We start from the raw sequence: 19,405 nt of genomic DNA, 5'->3' as shown, positions 1-19,405 counted from the left end.
TTAGGAGCAGAGCAGCTGTGATTAATGAAATACTCGATGCAAAAACCTCTTCCTTTTTTCTTAAAGTCTAATGATACTTGGCACATGCAGCTGGCAGCTTACAAAAGCCCCTTGGTTCATCTTTTTTAAAAACAGTCTTCTGCTTCTTGTTCCACAAATCACTTGAATTGCTTAAACAGAAACATGTTCTTTATGGAAAAAGGAATACCACGCTATCCTATTTTGAGTGTGATCCTCCTGCATGCATAAAATTCAATGGGAGATATGTAACTTACTGCAAACTGAGCAAAATGGAGCCTTTATTGGCTTCTTTGAATGGCAGTCCTGTATAACTACTGTCTATCCAGATGCACCTGTGCAGTTACACATATGACACAGTCAGACCATCACAGGCAGACGGTTGTAACCTCCCAGTAATAACAATTCAGGAGTCACAAGTCATGACAATAGCTTATAGATGGGCACGTCAGTTTAACTGACAATACAGCATAGGAATCTGCAGAGAAAAACAGCCACAACTACTCCTGAACAACTGGACACAGTGTGTTGGTTCTTGTCTTAGTCTGGGCAAAAGGTGACATCTCACTTTTTGAAGACTTCCTGAATTGTGCAGGCAAGGAATGGACTTGATATTGAAATAGTTTCAGCTCCCTGTCTGCTCAAGAAAAGAAACAGAAAGAGATATTGCAGTTCTGAAAACCTGCATCACGCTGTTCTCAATAATTATAGATTGAGTCACAGGCAACTGTGCTGCTTACTCTTGGTTCTTCACTCGAGTGCCTGAGGTTAGGCAGAGGAATCTGGGGTGAGAGATCATAAGCCTTGTCGTTTCCAGGATACTCCAGGCCTGTTTAAGAGACTTTAGGAGGTAACTCTGTCTGCAGTGCCACCTTGCCGAACATGTGAGGACCGCAAACTGCGCCCTGCTATAAAATATTTGATTGCAGCACAACTGGTGTTAATGGTGCTTGGCAGAACACACTTAGTTTTATGAAGTTCCACACTGAAAATGACACAATCTACCATTACCCACTAAAGCTAAATTTAATTTTCCTCTGTACTGCTCCAGAGCTAAGTGATATCTTTCTCCTACAAAGATCCTTTGCATAAATAAAGCAAGAAAGCTAGCAGACCTTCACAAATTAGAGCCCTAGTCTTTCTCTGGCTTTCCATTCACTAATTGGATTCATGCTAGTTTAAAATTGTCAGATGTCCTTTCCTAAAATGAAGGAGAAATATCACTGGCATCTTGCTTTTGCTGAAAAATGGCAGGACTATAAACGAGGACATCACAGCTCCTAAATCTGTTTGATCCATTCCAGGAAGCCTGTGTCTGAGGTGGAAGCACAGCTGCTCCACATCTTTGTTGTGCCACCCTGACTGACGTAAAATTGATTTCTTTAGAAACAGAAACAAACAATAACAAAACAATCTACATCCAAAACTCAAGAGGCCATTCATGCAGCCACACTAAGTTAGAGATGAAAACAAGTTCAAATAGCTCCAATGTATTTCTACAAACACTATGAGCCCTGAAAATCTTAAAATACTCCAGCTTCTCAGAGCTGCTGCTATATAAATGCTGAAGGCATCAATTATACTCAAATCTAGACAACATTTGGAAATTTCCTTGAAAATAGCCAGAAACAAGTTTTGCAAATTGAAGCCAGAACCTGTCCGACACCCTGGTGAGTATCCTGAAGAGCCAGAGATGCTGGAAGATGAGATCGCCAGGTACTAAACGCACCTTATAGGTGCGCCTTGGACTCTGCACCCTTGACTATGTTAACATCTTGCTAGGAGCAGTTTGCCTGGCAGAAAGGGCATTGTATGGTATGGATGCAGAAGCCAGGGATTTTTTATTTTATTTTATTTTATTTTATTTTATTTTATTTTATTTTATTTTATTTTATTTTATTTTATTTTATTTTGTTTTGTTTTATTTTATTTTATTTTAAGAACCGTCAACATGTTTCTGTTCTATTTTAATCAAAAATGTGTTTGGGGAAACCAAACAGTTATGTTTCCTAAAATCTGGAGCCTTTTCTTTTGGGCCATTCGCATTTATACCATACCTTTAAGGACCAGACAATCACGGGTTAGAAAGTGGTTAGGTTCAGAACATACTGATGGAAAAGTGGGACTTGGACAATCACGCTGTGATAGAGAGAAATACCACAACAAACACAGTTGCACTGTTGATTCCAGGCTTAAAACCCAACAGAACAGGTTCCCAGTCAGTGGTGCATGGACTTTAATTCCTCCAGCCATCTGAAATATCTCAGAATCAAACTCTGAAATGCTATCCACATACACTGTCCTTAAATCATGGTGAAAGGATAGATGATTCAGAACTTCTGTAAAATGTAATTTTTTTTTTTCCAAGCTGGTTATTTTACACCATGCTGCTCTTCAGCACTCTTAGTTTACAATCAAGTGAAAAAGCTGCTCCGTCCCCCAGAGTCTTTTCCTGTCTGACTCCAGCTGCACAAAATTCCTCCTTGCAGCTTATTATCTTTAAAATTAAATAGTGGTCATACTATATCAGGTGCAATAGATGGGAAACCCATCAAGACTGCATTAAACTTACAGAGCTGGGTTATCATAAAGTCATAGACTAGCTGGCAGAAAACTGTATGTGTCTGTCACCCGTACAGACAATGTAAATATATACTCTTCTGAAGCATCAGCTTCATCTAAAAACACAATAAACCATTTATAAACTGCTTATGAACCACTGTTCAGCATCATCTAAAAAATGAAGTTAGAAGTAGCCTCTCATTTTTAAGCTGTAATGAGATTGAAGCTTCTGTTTTGGCAACCACAGAATTTAGAAGAAAACAGACATTCCACAAATATCAGCAAATACTTATCATTTCCTCTGCCAACTGCAGTGAATGGCAGGTCAATTGGAAGCCATTTACCTGTTAAACCAGTCATCTGTGTAGCGGGGGTAAGGGTAGGGATCATTACTGCTGAAGTCGTAGCTGGCTTGGGCATTCTGCAAAACACAAAGACATTCAGTGAGTTAGCAGAAAAGCAGATGTGCAGGGCAAAGTGGGACAGGTTGTAGGGGCTGGGAGTCATCAGTAATCTTTGTCATGTTCATTCTCTGAGATGCATTTTGGATGCTGATCCCTGTAGTGCTGCACATTTCTCATACCAGAATGCCTGGGGAAAGATGCTCTTTGGGGTGCAAAACCTCCATTAGTATTGCCCTACCAGGGTGGCTTAGTGTGATGTGCTGTGAGTGCTCAGGCTACTTCTGACACACTGCAGGCCACAGCTCTTCTGGTCTGCTCCCTTAGCACTGGGGATCCTAAATAGCTATTTTCCAAAGACAGATTCCAAACTGAAAACCTCACACCATAAGTAGTGATGTCCAACTGACAGTAATACCTTAGTCAATATATCCACAGAAAACTTTGTTAGGTGGTTTGTATTTTATTTTTCCTCCCCTTGGAAAGAAAATGTCATCCTTTCTCTGATCCCATCCAAGATTCAGCAAGAGCCCTGCATAGTTACATCTCAGCACCAGCTCAAACACGGGACACAATTTCCAAAAGTACTTTATCTACTGGGATCTTAAGAACAGCTTCAGGTTAATTTGACTACCTCACCAATATCTACATCCATATTTAAGTGTTGGTTTACTCAGTGTGGCAGGAAAAACATTAAATCCTATTTTTCAAATGGCAGTGGAAATTACCAGACACTTGGGATCTTCCTTCCTATAATTATCTTTTAAAAATTAATTTGCATTACTAAGACAAACAGTTTTGTACAATCATTTCAATCTCTCAATTTCTCAGAATTCAAGCATGAAAACTATATTCATGGTCAGCACATACATCTGAGAATCCCATTTATGTATTTTCTTGATCCTTCAGTTGCTTGAATAGCTTCACAAATGCGGCTTGCAGGCCCTTCTGAAAGTGCCATCCCATGCCTCTCCTTTCCATATAATCTAAACCATTCATGATTTTGCCCCATCAGCAGCATAAAGGACACTCAGCAACTTTTTGATGCTATATTTGAGAACCAAGTGGAAAGTTTCAGAAAGTCAAGTGCCATCTTCTTTCTTCTCTCTCAATGAAAACACATAAATAAAGGGTGACTGGAAATTAAGCTTTTAAAAATATTTAGAAGCTTCCTCTCAAGTGTGTGATCACACAGTTTATATTTTAATAAACACCATAGTCAAGGAACAGAATTATGTTAATTCTTAATTAATGTGTACGTACATTCTTTGTAAGATTTGGCTGAGCATGCTATTGAACATAATTTGAGACTCGTGTATGAATAGCTTTGTTCCCAAAAACATTCCCCTTCAGCAAATTATCAGTTTCAGGGGTACAGGAATAGGCAGTCCGTTGGTAGCACCAAAGCCTTGGGATTTTAGATTCAATAAACCCAGCTCCCAAAAACTCTTCTGCCAGAACAAAACGGAGACAACGCTGTCCTTGTTCCTTGGAGGGTATAACTAAGTATCCAGTCACTGCACAATGGTTTTTTGGGTCATTTTTTTTTGCAGATTTTTTGGGGTCATTTTTTTGCAGAATGTCAATCACGCGGTTTGATGCTGTTCTCCTTCTCAGATATAGCTGAATCCCCTTGTGAGTATCTTTACTGATCTCTCAGTATCTCTAAACTAGGGCCCTGATTTTCAGCCTGTAGCTGAAATTATTAGAAGGCATCTTAAGGCACAGATTCTTAGTGGTTTTGAGTCTCTGTGCTCAGGTGTATGTTTAATTTACCTCTTTTAATTAGCTCAATTCCTTATACTGCAATTGAAAGGCATGGATTTGTATGAGTGAAGAGTAAACAGAATATGACTTTTCGGCCAGGGAAAGGGGAATTTGACAGAGATCTATAAATCATGGATAGCACAGAGAAGGTGGACAGGGAGTTATTGAGTACTCCTCATAATGTGAGAACTAGCGGGAATCCACAGAAATTACCAGAGGGAAGATTTAGAAGCAGCAGAAAACAGCAAGAAGTACTTTTCCACAGAACATGTAATGAGTTACAAAATTCATTGGTCCCCAGCAACACAGAGGTCAAAACCCTGGGGAAAAAAGAAGAAAAAAAAAAAAGAAGAAAAAAAAAATAAAGAGAAAAAAAATAAAGAGCTTAAGACAAATTAATGGAAGATAAATCTGGAAAGGGTATTATCTGCTGTGCTTTTTCCATTTCCAACAGTCCCCAAAACAACGGATGCTGGAAGCCAGGAGGCCACAACCTGGAATGACACAGCCTCTGATCTGGTGACCGAGCTGCTCCCCCAGCAGCCCCTCTTGGCTGTTGTTGGTCCTTGGCTAAATGGCTCTGGGCCTCTCGCATTGCCCCTGTACGTGCCATGTCCTGTTGTACAGCAGTGCTGTGCTCTCCGGTGTCACAGAAACTAAGGTACTGCAGCTGGTGCTAACCGTGAGCATGAAGGGAATGTCACCAGCAGCAGCTCACCTGGCTGGAAGGAGTCTAAAGCTTTTGGGGGTCACTGTGGCAACCAGAACCAAGTCACTTCACCTTTCTGTTCCTTTTTCCCGGCTTTCAAAGCACTCCCAGGTACTTGTGTTAAGTGTAACCTGTATTCCTGTAACTACAGCTCATAATAAAGCACGGTGCTGGGGGCACAGCTTACGCTGGGGTGCAGTAAATATTGCTACAGTGACAGACAGCAGAGAAAGGCATCTGACCTTGTGCTAAAGAACAGTGCTTGCTAATCAGATGCTGCAGCCCAAGACAGGCACAAGCAATGTAAGAAGTAATAGATAACTTGGGCTGACTACTTCCCCTTTGTGTAGTTGCAAAAGGCTGTTTCTGCCATAGTGGGAATTTCAGGAGTAACACCAACTCTTTTGTGGGGTATGACAAGTCACACAGGAGACAGGGGATGTGCCACAAGTGGTGGCCTGTGTGACAATGGCCTTGCGGCACAAACGTCCCCTGCCAAAGCAACAGAAGGGGTTTGCAATCTGCAGTGTCCAGGGGAGCTGTGACAAGGATTTGTGCAAGGACCAAGGTTTCATCCAACACCTGGCAGTAAAAAGAAATGAACATCAGTAAAAGGAAATGAGCTTGTCAATGGAAGATCCTGTCCTGTTTTTTATTAACAAGCGCAGTATCTACTCCTAGCAGGACAGGCTGGAAAAATACCTCCAATGGTAAAGTCAAAACAGAAACAATTACTCTTTCGGGGTAATTTAATTAGAAGATAAAACCTACTCTGTCACAGAGTCTAGTCTAGGGTTGGCAACTTTTGGAGAGAAATGAATTTCAATCACAAATTAAATAAACTTTTTATATTACTGCCTTGGACTAGACATGTCCTGGAAACTGTGCAGACTGCAGATAACTGAGCTTAGTTCCAGGGATTTGAGATCTTTTTCGCATGGGTATGATATAACTGGATACTAAATGTAATTCCATCAGTATATTGCCAGCTCCTTATTCTGTTTTCACTCTAGAAGTATTGTATGGACGAGAAATTAAACTCAGTTGTGGGATATTTTCCCTCCCTCATCTGGAAGGAATGTGGTCCTACTCACACAGGCCCTAAGTTCAAAGAAGGGCTGGTGAGGCTGATTTTTCAGGAATACATCAGACACAAAAGCACCCTGTGGAAGCTATCAACCACTCCTGACTCTGGAATTCCCCTGTGCAGAGAATTATGGACTCAAAATCCCTTCTAACTGTGCAGATATATCACTTGTGTCCAGAGTAGTGAGAGGCAAATGGATTCCGTGTGTGATTCAGTAGCCTGGAGCTCTGCTCTACGTCCCATGTAGCCACCTGTCAGACTCTGAAAAGGTTGCTTTTGGCAGGCTAAAAACAAACTTGTGCAACACAAATCCTGCAGTTCTCATTCACTTGATTTTAGATCACTGCACTCAGAGGAAAAAATATCCAGTGTAGAAGGAACCATCCACAAAGTGCAAAATTAAGAAGAATCCTTGCAAAGAAAACAACTGCTGACTGCAAGATTTACCTTCATTAGGGTCTTTGAGAAAAGGCAGCAAGTTTCAGCTTCATGAACGAATATTCCGCCCACACTATGAAAGTAGTAGAACTGGTAATGAAACAGCAGTGACAAGTACAAATGGACTGTTTCAAGTTCCTAATTTAAAAGATCAAACCCCTAAGTATCTAAGCGAGAACCCAATTTGTTGCTTTTTTTCCTTCTTCCTCCCCCATCCTCCAGTACAACACTGGATCGAAAAAGGAACTGCCTCAGTCACAGCCAAAGTGTTTCATCTTGTGTTTTGGGAAGTGAATATTAAAATCTGTCATCTGCCATTCTCTTCCAAAGGCTGGAATTCCCAGCAGGCAGCTAGGGCCAGTTCATTGCCAAATCAGAGATGAGGTAGCAACCAAAACCAGTGCAAATGAGGATCTGCAGCAGCACAGTGAAATTAAAACATTTTGCCTTTCAACTCAAGTGATTCAGTTTTATAGTTTTAATGCCAAACCAGCATGACAGCAGGTGTTTCTCTTAGGCTTGAAGTATCTAGTATTTAGTTATCAATATCGATGGCAGTTGCTCAGTTGTTTTTTTCTACCATCAATGGAGACAATCAGCTCCAGGGAACAAGTCCATGCTGTCAGTCTTTGGCACGGAAAATAGACTTGGGCATAGCGTTAGAATGTGATCAGTCCTATCCCCTGTGTTCAGTCAAAACCAGTTACTTGCTGCGAAGAGAAACTGATGTTTATCTGTCACCAAAATTATATATAAACAATGACTATTATATAATAGAAATGGCTGTTTTGCCAAAGAGAGGTATTATCTTCTGTTTTAAGGCGTATCTCTTCTTTTGCTTTCTAGCTTTCTGCATCTCTATCCCCAATAAGATGCTAACAAATAAAGAACTGGATCAGATAATGAGATTCTTTCAACTGATTACTAAGTAATGCTTCATGTACCATGATACAAATAGATGACTTTTGCCTATGTATAAAATTCTGCTTTCCTTTTAAATAAGCTTTGACTGGCATTTCCAAAGAATTGCCTTTTATTTTTTAACATATATGCAGTACAATCTTCTTTGTAAAACATTCATTCTCTAAAATATGACAATAACTGTAAATCAATTGTCCCATGTGTTGCTCAGATCTGTAATAAAATTATATATCTTGAATAATGCAGGAAGCTCATAAATTTTTATATGGCTTTATGAGCCTCTAAAGAGTAATTCACGTAGAATTCCCTTTTTTGCCTTATTCAAGAAATTTGCCTATGATCACATGAAAGTATGTGAGAGAAACAATTAAAGACAAACGTTCCGCTGGTCACAATCTGATTCTATTTATGGCGTTAAAGCACAGGTGAATTTAGCCCAGAGACTGGATCTTTTTGAATGAGAAAAACATTTTTAACGCAGGTGGCATCTGGTCTAACCATTTTCAAGCAACTGCAATTCCTTGGAGATCTAAAGCAGAAAGATACCTTTTGCTCGTTTGAGCTCTTTACTGATGCGAAGAGCGAGCAAACCCCTGGGCTCAGATTACAACATATAACATCTTTGAGAAACTGTACTAAAATAACACTGAACGTCATGTGGTGGAAAAATGAAATTCAGTTTTGTAGACACAAGCCTGAGAAAATGTAATATGCTCACCATGAGGCAAAAGAGGAGGCGATGTGACATTTTGCCTAGGAGGGGTGCTAGAAGGCTTAAAGGTCATTAATGAGAAAGAGTCATGATTGCCAAGTCAGTAGTCATACAGTAAGCATCCCCTCTCTGCCAAGGGAAGCCTGCTGTTCTAGCTCCTGGTTGGTTTTGTTTGTTTGTTTTGCTTGTTTGAAGCAGGAAATAAAAGAAAATCCACAGCTTCCTCAACAGCTCTGCTTCTCCATGAACCAATTTATGTGTCCCATATTACCATCCAGCAAATCCACAGCTGCATTCAAGACCTTGTCAACGCTGACAATACATCCACAAAGTAATAGGTTGTGTTCAAAAATATTAACAATAAAGAGAGAATTCACTGCCTGCGAATGCTGCCAGCCCCTCTCCAGAAGCATAAGCCTTTTACCCAGTTCTTACAGGCACATCTTAGGAGGAGGAATATTCAGCCATACCTTGAATAATGAATAACACAGTGACACGCTTTCCTGCCATCCTCCTTTTCAAAACAGTCACAGAATAATAAATCAGGGTATCATTTGAAACAGACAGAGCAGAGAAGTATGCTGGGTCCTGAATACTATCCAAGATGCCCATGAACTGTCCTTGCATTCCAGTTTCAGGTATTCATTAGAGGCTCTGCTTGTCCACAAAACGAGCAAGAACATAGCACACCGCAGTGGTGATCTCACAACACAAAGCAAACCTGCTGCAGCCAAGTGGACTGCACCATCCCAAAATACATAATTTAAAATAAAAAGGCATGAAAGATTCCTGGAGCAGAGTTCTTGGACGCCCTTCATTTTATGCGCAGCTAACATCATTCTGTTGTTCCTCATTACTTTGTCTTACACATCTAGACAAGTGTGGCTTTCCCCATAATATTTGCTGCATAATGATGGTGTCTTAAAATGGAGCATTTTTGGAGGAAGCTCTGATTTTGGTGAAATGATGAATGACCCAATTTGTCTTCTCAAGTCATTAGTCTTGCCCATCAGCAGCCTGTTAGCTGCTGAAGAAACCACTTTCTAGCCTCCTGGACCTATTAGGGAGCTGAGAAAGCTTTCTTTAAGTGGACATTTTTGTAGTTACCACTGAAAAAAAAATTCCTACCTCAATTTCCTTAACACTTAAAAATTTGAGATTAAGTCAAAAACTAAACTGGGGAAATTACAGCCAAAAGAGAATAAACTGACTATAAACAAAACGTGACTGCTGCAGGACAAAAAATAAATAAATCACAGAAACTCAGAGAAAAAATAGGTTGGGCAGTTGTGCCTTTTTTTTTTTTTTTTTTTTTTTTTAAGAGTGGAGATTTTTTTTCCTAGCAAAATTTCATAAATGTATCTGGCTTAAAGAAATACTCTTCCTTTTTCTCTCTCCTGCATCTTCCCATGGCATAGTAAATAGCATAAGAAATTGAGACAGCCATAAGCCTTTATTAAAAAGCAAGCAACCAAATGAAGTTGTGCTTATAATAAAGAGGCTACTTCACAATTTACCTCTTGGCATTCTTAGCTCGCTCCATGATTTTCAGGATGGTGTGGAAAAAAATGTAGTGGAAGCTCACTACGAGTTGTTAATTACTTACAGTCCGGGCTCTGAAGGCAAAAGCAAGTTTATGTACCAAAAAAAATGCAACATATTTCTGCTCAGCCAAATTCCTTGATTTTCAGAAGGGATGCATAAAAATCTCTGATATGCAGGGAACATACTGAATATTCACACAGAGACACATTGCAGAATACAATTAATAAAATAAATTAAGACTATTAACTACAGATAATGATCTTCAGGGCAAGTGGCAAATTTAAAGGTTTAATTTTTCAGCTTATGAAATGAACTCCTTGGTTTCTTTAATTGGGGGTAGGATGTGTGTCAATAAAAAACAGGGCATCTGAATAGCTAGATACCTAAAAGCCTTTGGGTTATTTTATCATGTTAACAAATACAAAAAGCAAAATGAATTTTACTGAAAAATACTCTGAATGCACACTCCATCTGGCTTTAGTGTTCTATCTTATTAAAAACCTGGTCCACACTCTCTTTCCAACACACAGATTTTTCCCCCTTCAGACTACTCTTGTTATGTATTAGTGTGACCTACTGAAGTTGAGAGACTAATAGAGGTATAAAGCTAGCAGCAGAAAAATGAGGTTCAGGTCCATTACTCTTAGTTATAATCCTGTAAGAAATAGCTGACAAGTTTGTTGGTACATCAAATACGTGTTGGGTGCTGAGCTGTAGTAAGGTTGTGTTTGCAGAGCTGTGATAGCAGCCAGCACTTACAGCCTCTTTGAGGGATGAACTCGAAGAGAAGGGAAGCTAAATTCTCTTGCTCCTATCAATGGGCTTGATCCAAAGCCTTCCAAAATCTGCCACAGGCTTATCCACCAAATACCATAGGCAGGATTTGGATCACACCCTACATAAAGGCCACTTTCTGAAGCACCACGTAGTGGATAAAGTACAGTTTTTTTCCACTGGTGGAAGAAAACCTACAGATCAGAGTTTGCAGTACTCAGGAGTAACTCAAACACAGGTCTTTAGCATGACATAAATAGGGTGAAGTGCTTGTCCTGGGAGAGCAAATGCTTCCCTGCTGCTGCACTTGGCTAGCAGGCACTGACACCCACATCACCGTCCACACAGAGGCATCACAGAGTCGGTAAAAGCCGATCAATTATCAGCAACGCTTCCAGCAAAGTACAGAAAGACTGGACATATGGTTATAATGGCACTCATAAAACAAAAGTGGCAGGCTCTTGCGGCTGATCACTTTAACCAGTTACACCAATCATGCCGTTACTAAACAGGCAACTCTGGAGAAGATGGAAATCAATGTGGCTTCAATGGTTTGGGGAGCTGGCTACAACAGACAGACCTAGTTGGTGGTGGTTGTGGAGAGGGAGCGAAGGGGAGGACTGGGAAACTACTCTGGTTATAACAAAAAAACTAGAAGTAAGCACAGACAAGACACACAAGTGTCTGTTTTTTGTTTGTTTGTTTGTTTTCTTGTTCTAAAAGGTTTTTCAGCTGACAGAAGAACCAACTCTTAACAAGGACTCAAGCAGTGTTTCACCTTAATTGCATGGATATGGAGGATGACAAATGGACACAAGAAAGGCATTGTAGGTGAATCAAAAGGAGGTAAAAAGTTTGGAGAAGAGACTTAGAAAATGTAATGCAAGCCATTATCTCCATGTCTTTCATCACAGAAAGCAAACAGGTTGACTTACATGCCTTAGAGTTAAACAGTCTGGAGGATCTACTCTTTTTTATTCCAGTTGCATGCTAACCTCATTAGTGTAGATTAAGAGCATCCCAGGGGAGTATTCATGTGACTAATATCCGGCAAGACATGCTGGGTTCTCAGGGATTTTAATGGACTAATTTATATGCTTTTCCATTAATTAAAAATCATTTGCATTGTTTATTCTGTGTGAAAGTCAGTGAAACCAATGGACAGCTAAATTCAAAATTCCAGGGAGAGAAGGTGGGCTCTTCAGGACAGGCATTCTCATGTAACTCTACACATACTATATATACTGTGCAGCCATTTATGCTTTTAAGTAGTACATGATTATTCCAGATTGTTCCCTTAAAGATTATTATGCTTGATTACAGCTAATGTTTCCACAGTAATTTATTGGATACATAAATTTAAAAAGTGTCCTAGACATCATTAGCTGTCTGAATGGAAGATTCACAATTACATCAGTCAGACATGCTATCACTGTTGACTAATTTTGCAACTGAGTTAAGTGCCACACTGAATTAAAGTGATTTAGTTTCTTACAATAAGCATTCTAAAACACATGTGCTGGCATTGGAATTGCAAAGTCCTTAAACAGAGCAGTCTTTTGTGCTCTCCTTTGTACATACTCAAAGAGACATTTCCAAATGTACATTTCCAAAGATCCTCAAACTCTATAAAAGCTTAAGAGCAAGTGTGACTGAGCTATGCACTAGCATATCCATTTAACTCCCACCAAACAAGCTACACAACATAGGAAGTAGCAGAAGTTTAATCAAATAGAAGCTCTTGTCCTGTATTAAAAGATGTTAACCCGGGCTGTCATGTTTCTACAGCTTTGGTATCCTTATTTGCTCAGTTGAAGCTAGGAGGCCTATGTCTCTTGCTGTGATCATTAAAAAAGCAACGCACAGCAGAACAAATATTGCAAACCTGTTGTTTATGCAATCTGCCAAATTTCTGACTGCTCTAGACTTAATGAAAAAACTACCAGTGACTTCAATGAGGCCAATGTATTGTCAGACATTGTGCGCTGCTATTCTGTTCCCCTGTAAGAGATGTTCATTATGTTTATTGCTTCTGTTGGGAATGCAACAGAAAGGAAGAAAATTATATTTAAATTAAAGCAATCTGAAGTAGGGCAGGTATTTAAAAATATCTTAACCACCTACATAGCTTACGAGAAGATATACTCAGAAGTAAAACATTAATATAGAGAACATAAGGGCATACACAAAAATCAAACAATGCAAAGCAAACAGCTGTGTCAGGATGAAGTATCGGGACATACAAAATTGAACTAATTTCAGATGAACCAAAATAACTTGCAGGCACAGCAAAGGAGAGGTATTTTGTTGCTGCTGTTTTAATTCAGCATGTTTCAGAAGCCAAATGTTTAAAGTGAGGTTGAACTTAACCAAAAAAAAAATTACTGTTATTTTCCCACAGACACTTCTAGTTTATAAAACACTCATCTCTGCTAGCAAAAAAATACTGTTCTAATTGACAATTTCTGGCCAGTTCCAAAAGCAAATTGGTCTGCAGAAAGGGATGTAATATGAAACCAAAACAGAACTATGCCAGGTCCCTCCATGGCTAACAGTGAGGACTGACATCTTTCCTCTACTTTTCTTGTCCAAATAAAAGAAGAAAATAATTCCAGAAAAAAAAAAAAAAAAAAGCACAGGAGGGAGGCACAAGCCAATTTCAAAACCACCTGCCAGAACTGATGAAGGAACGTCCTTATCAGTTCTCTTCCACCCCCGTGCATTTCTCATTTCAACAGTCTTAGTTTACTTTCCCTGGATGATGCCTTAAGTGAAAATTAATACCACTGCTTAATGATTAAAGTGATTAGCCACCTTGCACTTTCTCAGTGTGTAGCTGATTAATTAAGTACATTGACTATAGAAAAAAATAAATGCAGTGGACATTGTGTGGTCTTTAGCTTGCAAAGTGAGTATCTTTGGCACCGTGTCACATCGCCTGTACACCAGGCATGCATTTAATTTGACAAATATCCCTTTCAGGTGGCTATAATACAGCAGAAAGCTGGACACTTTTTGCAGCATTCATTGCCTTGAAAATAATCTCAGGCAAATGCAACTACAATGCATTAGTATCTTTCCTACTGTAAGGGCATCGTACCTTGAGGAGATTTTACAGCCAGTTCAGAGCAGCGGCCTGGAGAGGCCCATGTCAGTGGAGCAAGGCCAACTCCAGTGGTATAGCAGGTGCTAAGCAGTGAATCCCAGAACTTTCCAAGTATTTGGGGTCCAAATCTCCTATACTGGGCTTTAGCAAAGTCATAAGGCCATTAGCGTAAAATCTTTTGGATTGAGAAATCCTGTTTTCAGCTACAAGCATGGCTCTGTGCACAACACAAGTTGACTACTGCTAGAGCAGTTGTGCTTCCTTCACAAGTTGCAGCCTCCTCTGCAGCAAAAGCCTCTGTCTATGTCCTCTGGCCACATGAAATGGTCTAGAGGAGAAAGAGTCTTTAAATTCTTTTGACTCTTCCATCTTTTTAATTGAGTTGAAAGCTAGAAGGCTTTGATAACATCTGTGATTACAAAACATTTTTCTCTCTCATGAAGTAAGAACACACCGGTGTCTCCTCTACATAGCAGTGTCTCCCTCCTCTTCTCACTGACCGTGTTAAGTGGCTATCAGATGGAGAAGAGGAACTGTACAGTCATCTTACTTAGCCTGCAGCACACGAGCTCCACTGTCACACGCACCTGCAAAACCAGCTACAGTTGGGAGCAGGGGAGGAGGAAAGGACTGTTTGAGGGACCTCATTATGTTTTCCAAGATGTGAAACATTCTCTGTATGTGGTAACCCAGGCCAGCCTTCCAAGTACATAGAGAACCTCATTTGCCTGGCTGATCTCATCAGAGGAGGCATCCTCTCTTTTTCAGCCTTCCATATGTTCAGAGAAAAAAAAAACAGATTGCACAGAACAGAGAGATGAGCCCAGACACTGATCCTGCACAGAATAACAGAAAAAATTGCCAAGTCTGACACAAAGAACTTCATTCTCTTCCCAGTAACTTCTAATTTATGCCAGTGAGACATCATTGTCTTGCGTTTCTTTAATGATCATCTTCCAAACACTAAAGCCAGCCTCCTAGCCACTAGAAGCCATGTGAGAAACACAGACAGAAGGCCACCAGTTTTTGTTGCTGAGGCATCAGTCAGCCTGGCATTTCAACACCTGACCCATCCTTCCAGCCTGGCAAGAGAGAGGTTCCATTTTCTCTGCCTAACAATTTCTTGAAATTTCTGCCACAATCGACTTCAACAGCACCCATCAGGCTGTGCTCGCTGCATTTTCAAAGCATTAGTAGAAGGATGTGATATGAATTTATTCCAGATTTTGGTGGCTACTTTTTAATTGCTACACTAGTGTTTATTTTAGAAAACCTATTAGCAAAAAACCCAATCCCAAAGCAACATAAGAAAAAAAAATAAAGAAACCAAACCATCTAAAATCCAATTAGTGATGCACTGAACCATCTGAAACAGCTTGTTCTTTATTTTTTGATACTGTAAATGTTATTTCGACATTGCAATTAAAAATAGGTACCAGCAATAATGGCCAGCATGCAGAATTTGCCCATAAAATACCTTCGATGTATTAGCAGTAAAGCTTTATTGGCATTAAGTGCATAGCGTATGTGCTCAATAACCCTTTGAAATGTACTAGGAAATGCCAGTGAAACTGTCTCAGGCTCTTTTGAAGATCTTGCTGTAGGAATCAGATCTCATAACGCTGATTGAAATCACTCACTGATGCCAGGCAGGGAGGAACGGGACTCTGCTATGGTTTGGCTTTAAGTTCCCTGGGGATCCCCTGGGCTGACAATAACAACAGTGTGGAGCCTGGGAGCTTTTCAAGGTCTTCAGAGGGTTTCCAACAAATTTCTGTCTTAGAAGGGCAATGTTTTTCTTGCCATAGGTGAACTCTATTTGACTTGGGCATTACATCAGCTGGGATTTCAGTGGGGCAGATCATCAGGGTCAGAGGAGCATGGGTCAATAGCTGTCAACAGAGCTTTGTCAGCTTACAAAAACCCACAATTAGGCCCAGGGATTTTAGTGGAGATGCTGACGACTTACCCTGGCAAATCACTGAGATCAGGCTCACAGCCTCCAGAACAATTTGTGTGCCCTTTTGGTAGCATGCAGGGAGGGCTAAGGCACACACAGAGATTCATGTTAATGAGGGAAACACAGACTTTCTAAAAGAATGAAGATCCTCTATGCTACTGCTATGCTTCACTGCACATATTGCAGTGTATACTTTACTGCCTGTACTATTTCTTTCTTCTTTTGTGGTTGTAAAAATTATTCAATGATGCTTCTGTTCCTCTAGCAAACAATGGAAATTGCAGGTCATAACAGAAGTAGAACATTTCCCTGCTTCACTGCTTCTATGATAAGATAATTATCCCAAAAATATGCTTCTGTGTGTCTCCCAGCAGGGCAGGAGGAGCTGTTATCATATTACCTGGTGACAAGTAACCAAAAGTTGCGAGGGAGACTGTTTTGTCTTTGGAGCTGTAATCAAGTGGAGAGAGAAGACAGGTAAGTCCACCAGGTCTTCCCATTTCAATACAAAATGTGTTAGATGACAGAAAACATCATTTAACCCCAGGGTAACTCCAGAAAGTCTTCTCTCATTCCTTGCACGAGGCCTGTTTTGCTCAGGAAATCCCTTCCTGTGTGCAGATTGAGTGACAGCTGGTAAGGACCTTGGTAGATGGAACATAAGGTGTGCCAGAAAGACACATGTTAAAAAGAAAAGACAGAAAGTTATGGGAGGGACAGCAATTAAAACATTGCTGGGATGACTGCACGTTTTTACACATTTTACAACTCTATAATTCCACGGATCTCATTTTTTTTTCTTATCTGAATATCCTATATTACTACATACCACTATCACTAAGAACTACTACATGATTCACATTTTACAAGTAGCAATACTTTCTTTTTAAAAAAAGTTTTCTATTCACATAGTCACCTCCACTTTCCCACAGCAAATGTTTGCTATGTTCTCTCCCTCCCCTGTTTTTTTTTTTTGTTTTTTTTTTTTTAAACCAAGCTTTTAGCTTCAGGCAGAGTTCAGACACTGAAACCACCAATTTTTTAACTCCTGGCTTGAGTGTCTTGATGGGATTCTGATTTTCTTCACTGCTGCTAATCAGGGATGCATCCACGTGCCTGAGATGATCAGCTCCCTACTGCTCCAAGTGGGATAATGCAGCTACACTGACCTTCACCAGCAGACACGGGGCCAGGTATAAGAGTTCCAGAATACAAACTGATGTGAGGGAGAGATCAGCTTATATTTATGTTCGTGGCAAAAATCGCCATTTGCTCCCTTAGGTTTTGCTTTAAAACAATGTACTTAAGCTTGTCATCTACACCCCAGCAACTGCTGTTCTCCTCTTTTATTAGAGGCATCCAATATGCAGCCCTTGTTACTTCACTTTTCTTTCTCACTCAGATGCTGTATCTTAGAGAAGCCAGTCCTGAAAATTGCTGGCTTCATATGCACAGTCTGAGTTGAAAGAAAAGCATGGAGTACATTAGGCTTCAGCTTTTTAATTATCAGTTCATAATGAAGGGTTCTCTTTGTGGGAAAAAATAATTTCCTGAAGGCTGAACCTCTGCAGGGTTTCCAAGGCTTGGAAGAAAATATCGATCCTTTGACAATGAGTCTCTCTGCATTCACAGTGCAGAACGGAAAATTCCAGCTTTGCAATAACCCCCTAATTCCCAAACAGCAAGTAGCTGTGCTGCAGCATGCTGGAGGGGTGCTGGGAGCGCAGTCCATCCAGACCATGAACAGGCATGCTCCTTTTTAAGTATATAGAATTAAAGAATAATTTAGGTTGGGAAAGACCTCTAACTTCATCTAGTCCAGCCTTTAACCTAGCACTGCCAAGTCCACCATTAAACCACATCACTAAGCTCTACATCTACATTTACGTTTTTTTAAGACCTCCAGGGATGGTGACTAAACCACTTCCCTGGACAGGTTCCAATACTTCCCAACCCTTTCAGTGAAGAAAGTTTTCATAATATCCAACCTAAACTTCCCCTGGTACAAATCAAGGCCATTGCCCCTCGTCTTATCACCTGGTGCACAGAGGAGACAGATCCCTACCTTGCTATAGCCTCTTTTAAGGTAACTGTAAATTGTGATAAGGTCTCTTCTGAGCCTTCTTTTCTCCAGGCTAAACAACCCCAGTTCCCTCAGCCAATCCTCATCAGACTTGTTCTCTAGAAGCTTCACCAGCTTCATTGCCCTTCTTTGGGGCACCTGGATGTCCTGTCATATTTCGTAAATGTTTAAGAAAAAATACAAAATGATTTTTGTCTTTAGAAAGCACTTTCTCTTCCCTGACCCCATTGTGTCTAAGTGCTAACCTCCCATTAAACAGTTCAAGCAGAAAACCAGCAAGTCAAAAACATAAAAGCCAAATTAAACCGAGTAACCAAAGCCAAGTGTCTATATTTGAAAAATGCTAACGTGCTGAAAATACCACATTTGAGAGACTTTCTAATTGTTCCCAATATTCCATGAAGATGAACAGATATTGCCACGGCATGTAGGCATGTACACACCAGAGACACATTAGCTGTAGGCTTTTAATTTCCTAAAAATAAACAGTGCAACTTAAAAGAAAGCTGCCCCAAAGTGCAAATGCCAGCAAATGCCAAACTTGTGGTACGGGAACCATGCGAGGGTGACTGCAATTGTTATGCTGAAGAGAGTTAACAACTCATTCCTAAGAGACCAACTTCATTGCATTTCTTGATCTCAGCTGATCTTTCCTTCAGCTGAATTTAAGTACTTGTCTTTAGTTCATGCCCAAATTACCGCCTACTGGGAAAAAAGGCCCCTGTGGCCTCTGAGACTCAGTAGATGCTATCAGAGCAGGCTCTCTTAGGACTCAGAGGCCTGCATAGCCCTTCAGGGAGAGAAGGAGAGGCAAAGCATGGATGAACCAAGCCCTGCAACCACTGTGCTATGCTTCGGTGAGGGAGGAGAAGGCAGATTTTTGCAGCAGGAGCAGGAACAGCCTTGCCCACCTCTCAGACACAGCCACGGCAGCTGGCTCTGTGTGCGGAGGTGCCAGCAGCTTTACTGATTACCAGGTTTACCTTTTTACTGTTTGCCTTGCCCATAATGTACTAAGTTATTAGTACATTTCCTTGCCATGTCCTCTGGTATATTCAGCTCATATTTCTGTATTTCTGCATTAAAAACATTTGACTTATATCTCCTTTAAGACTGTGATCTTTCAGATGGGGTTTCTGCTGCTCCTTAAAGGATTATTTGCCTCACCAACCACTTGTTCCTCAGTCTTTTCTACCCTGTGTCTGGCTATTGATCTGCCCTGCCCAAACCAGGTCCAGCCATGCAATTTGCATTGGCCTTCTTTTATCCCCCAACAGCCTCATCATTGCTCCACTACGGGATCACCCTTTTCTGGGTCAAAG

The 19,405-nt window shown here is 40.4% G+C and overlaps 1 protein-coding gene across 1 annotated transcript in view; it reads right to left on the bottom strand.

Moving 5' to 3' along the window:
• PCSK2 (proprotein convertase subtilisin/kexin type 2) overlaps positions 1-19,405 on the bottom strand; it is a 101,068-nt gene that overhangs the window by 28,745 nt on the left and 52,918 nt on the right. The window contains exon 6 of the mRNA XM_032185278.1: positions 2,925-3,001. Within this exon, the coding sequence (XP_032041169.1) occupies positions 2,925-3,001 (77 nt within the window). The remainder of the gene's footprint in view (positions 1-2,924; positions 3,002-19,405) is intronic.

The sequence above is a fragment of the Aythya fuligula genome, chromosome 3 (genome assembly GCF_009819795.1).
Source record: "Aythya fuligula isolate bAytFul2 chromosome 3, bAytFul2.pri, whole genome shotgun sequence".
Classification (NCBI taxonomy): Eukaryota; Metazoa; Chordata; class Aves; order Anseriformes; family Anatidae; genus Aythya; species Aythya fuligula.
The sequence above is the reverse complement of the archived record's forward strand: the minus strand, read 5'-3'. Positions and strand labels throughout refer to the sequence as shown.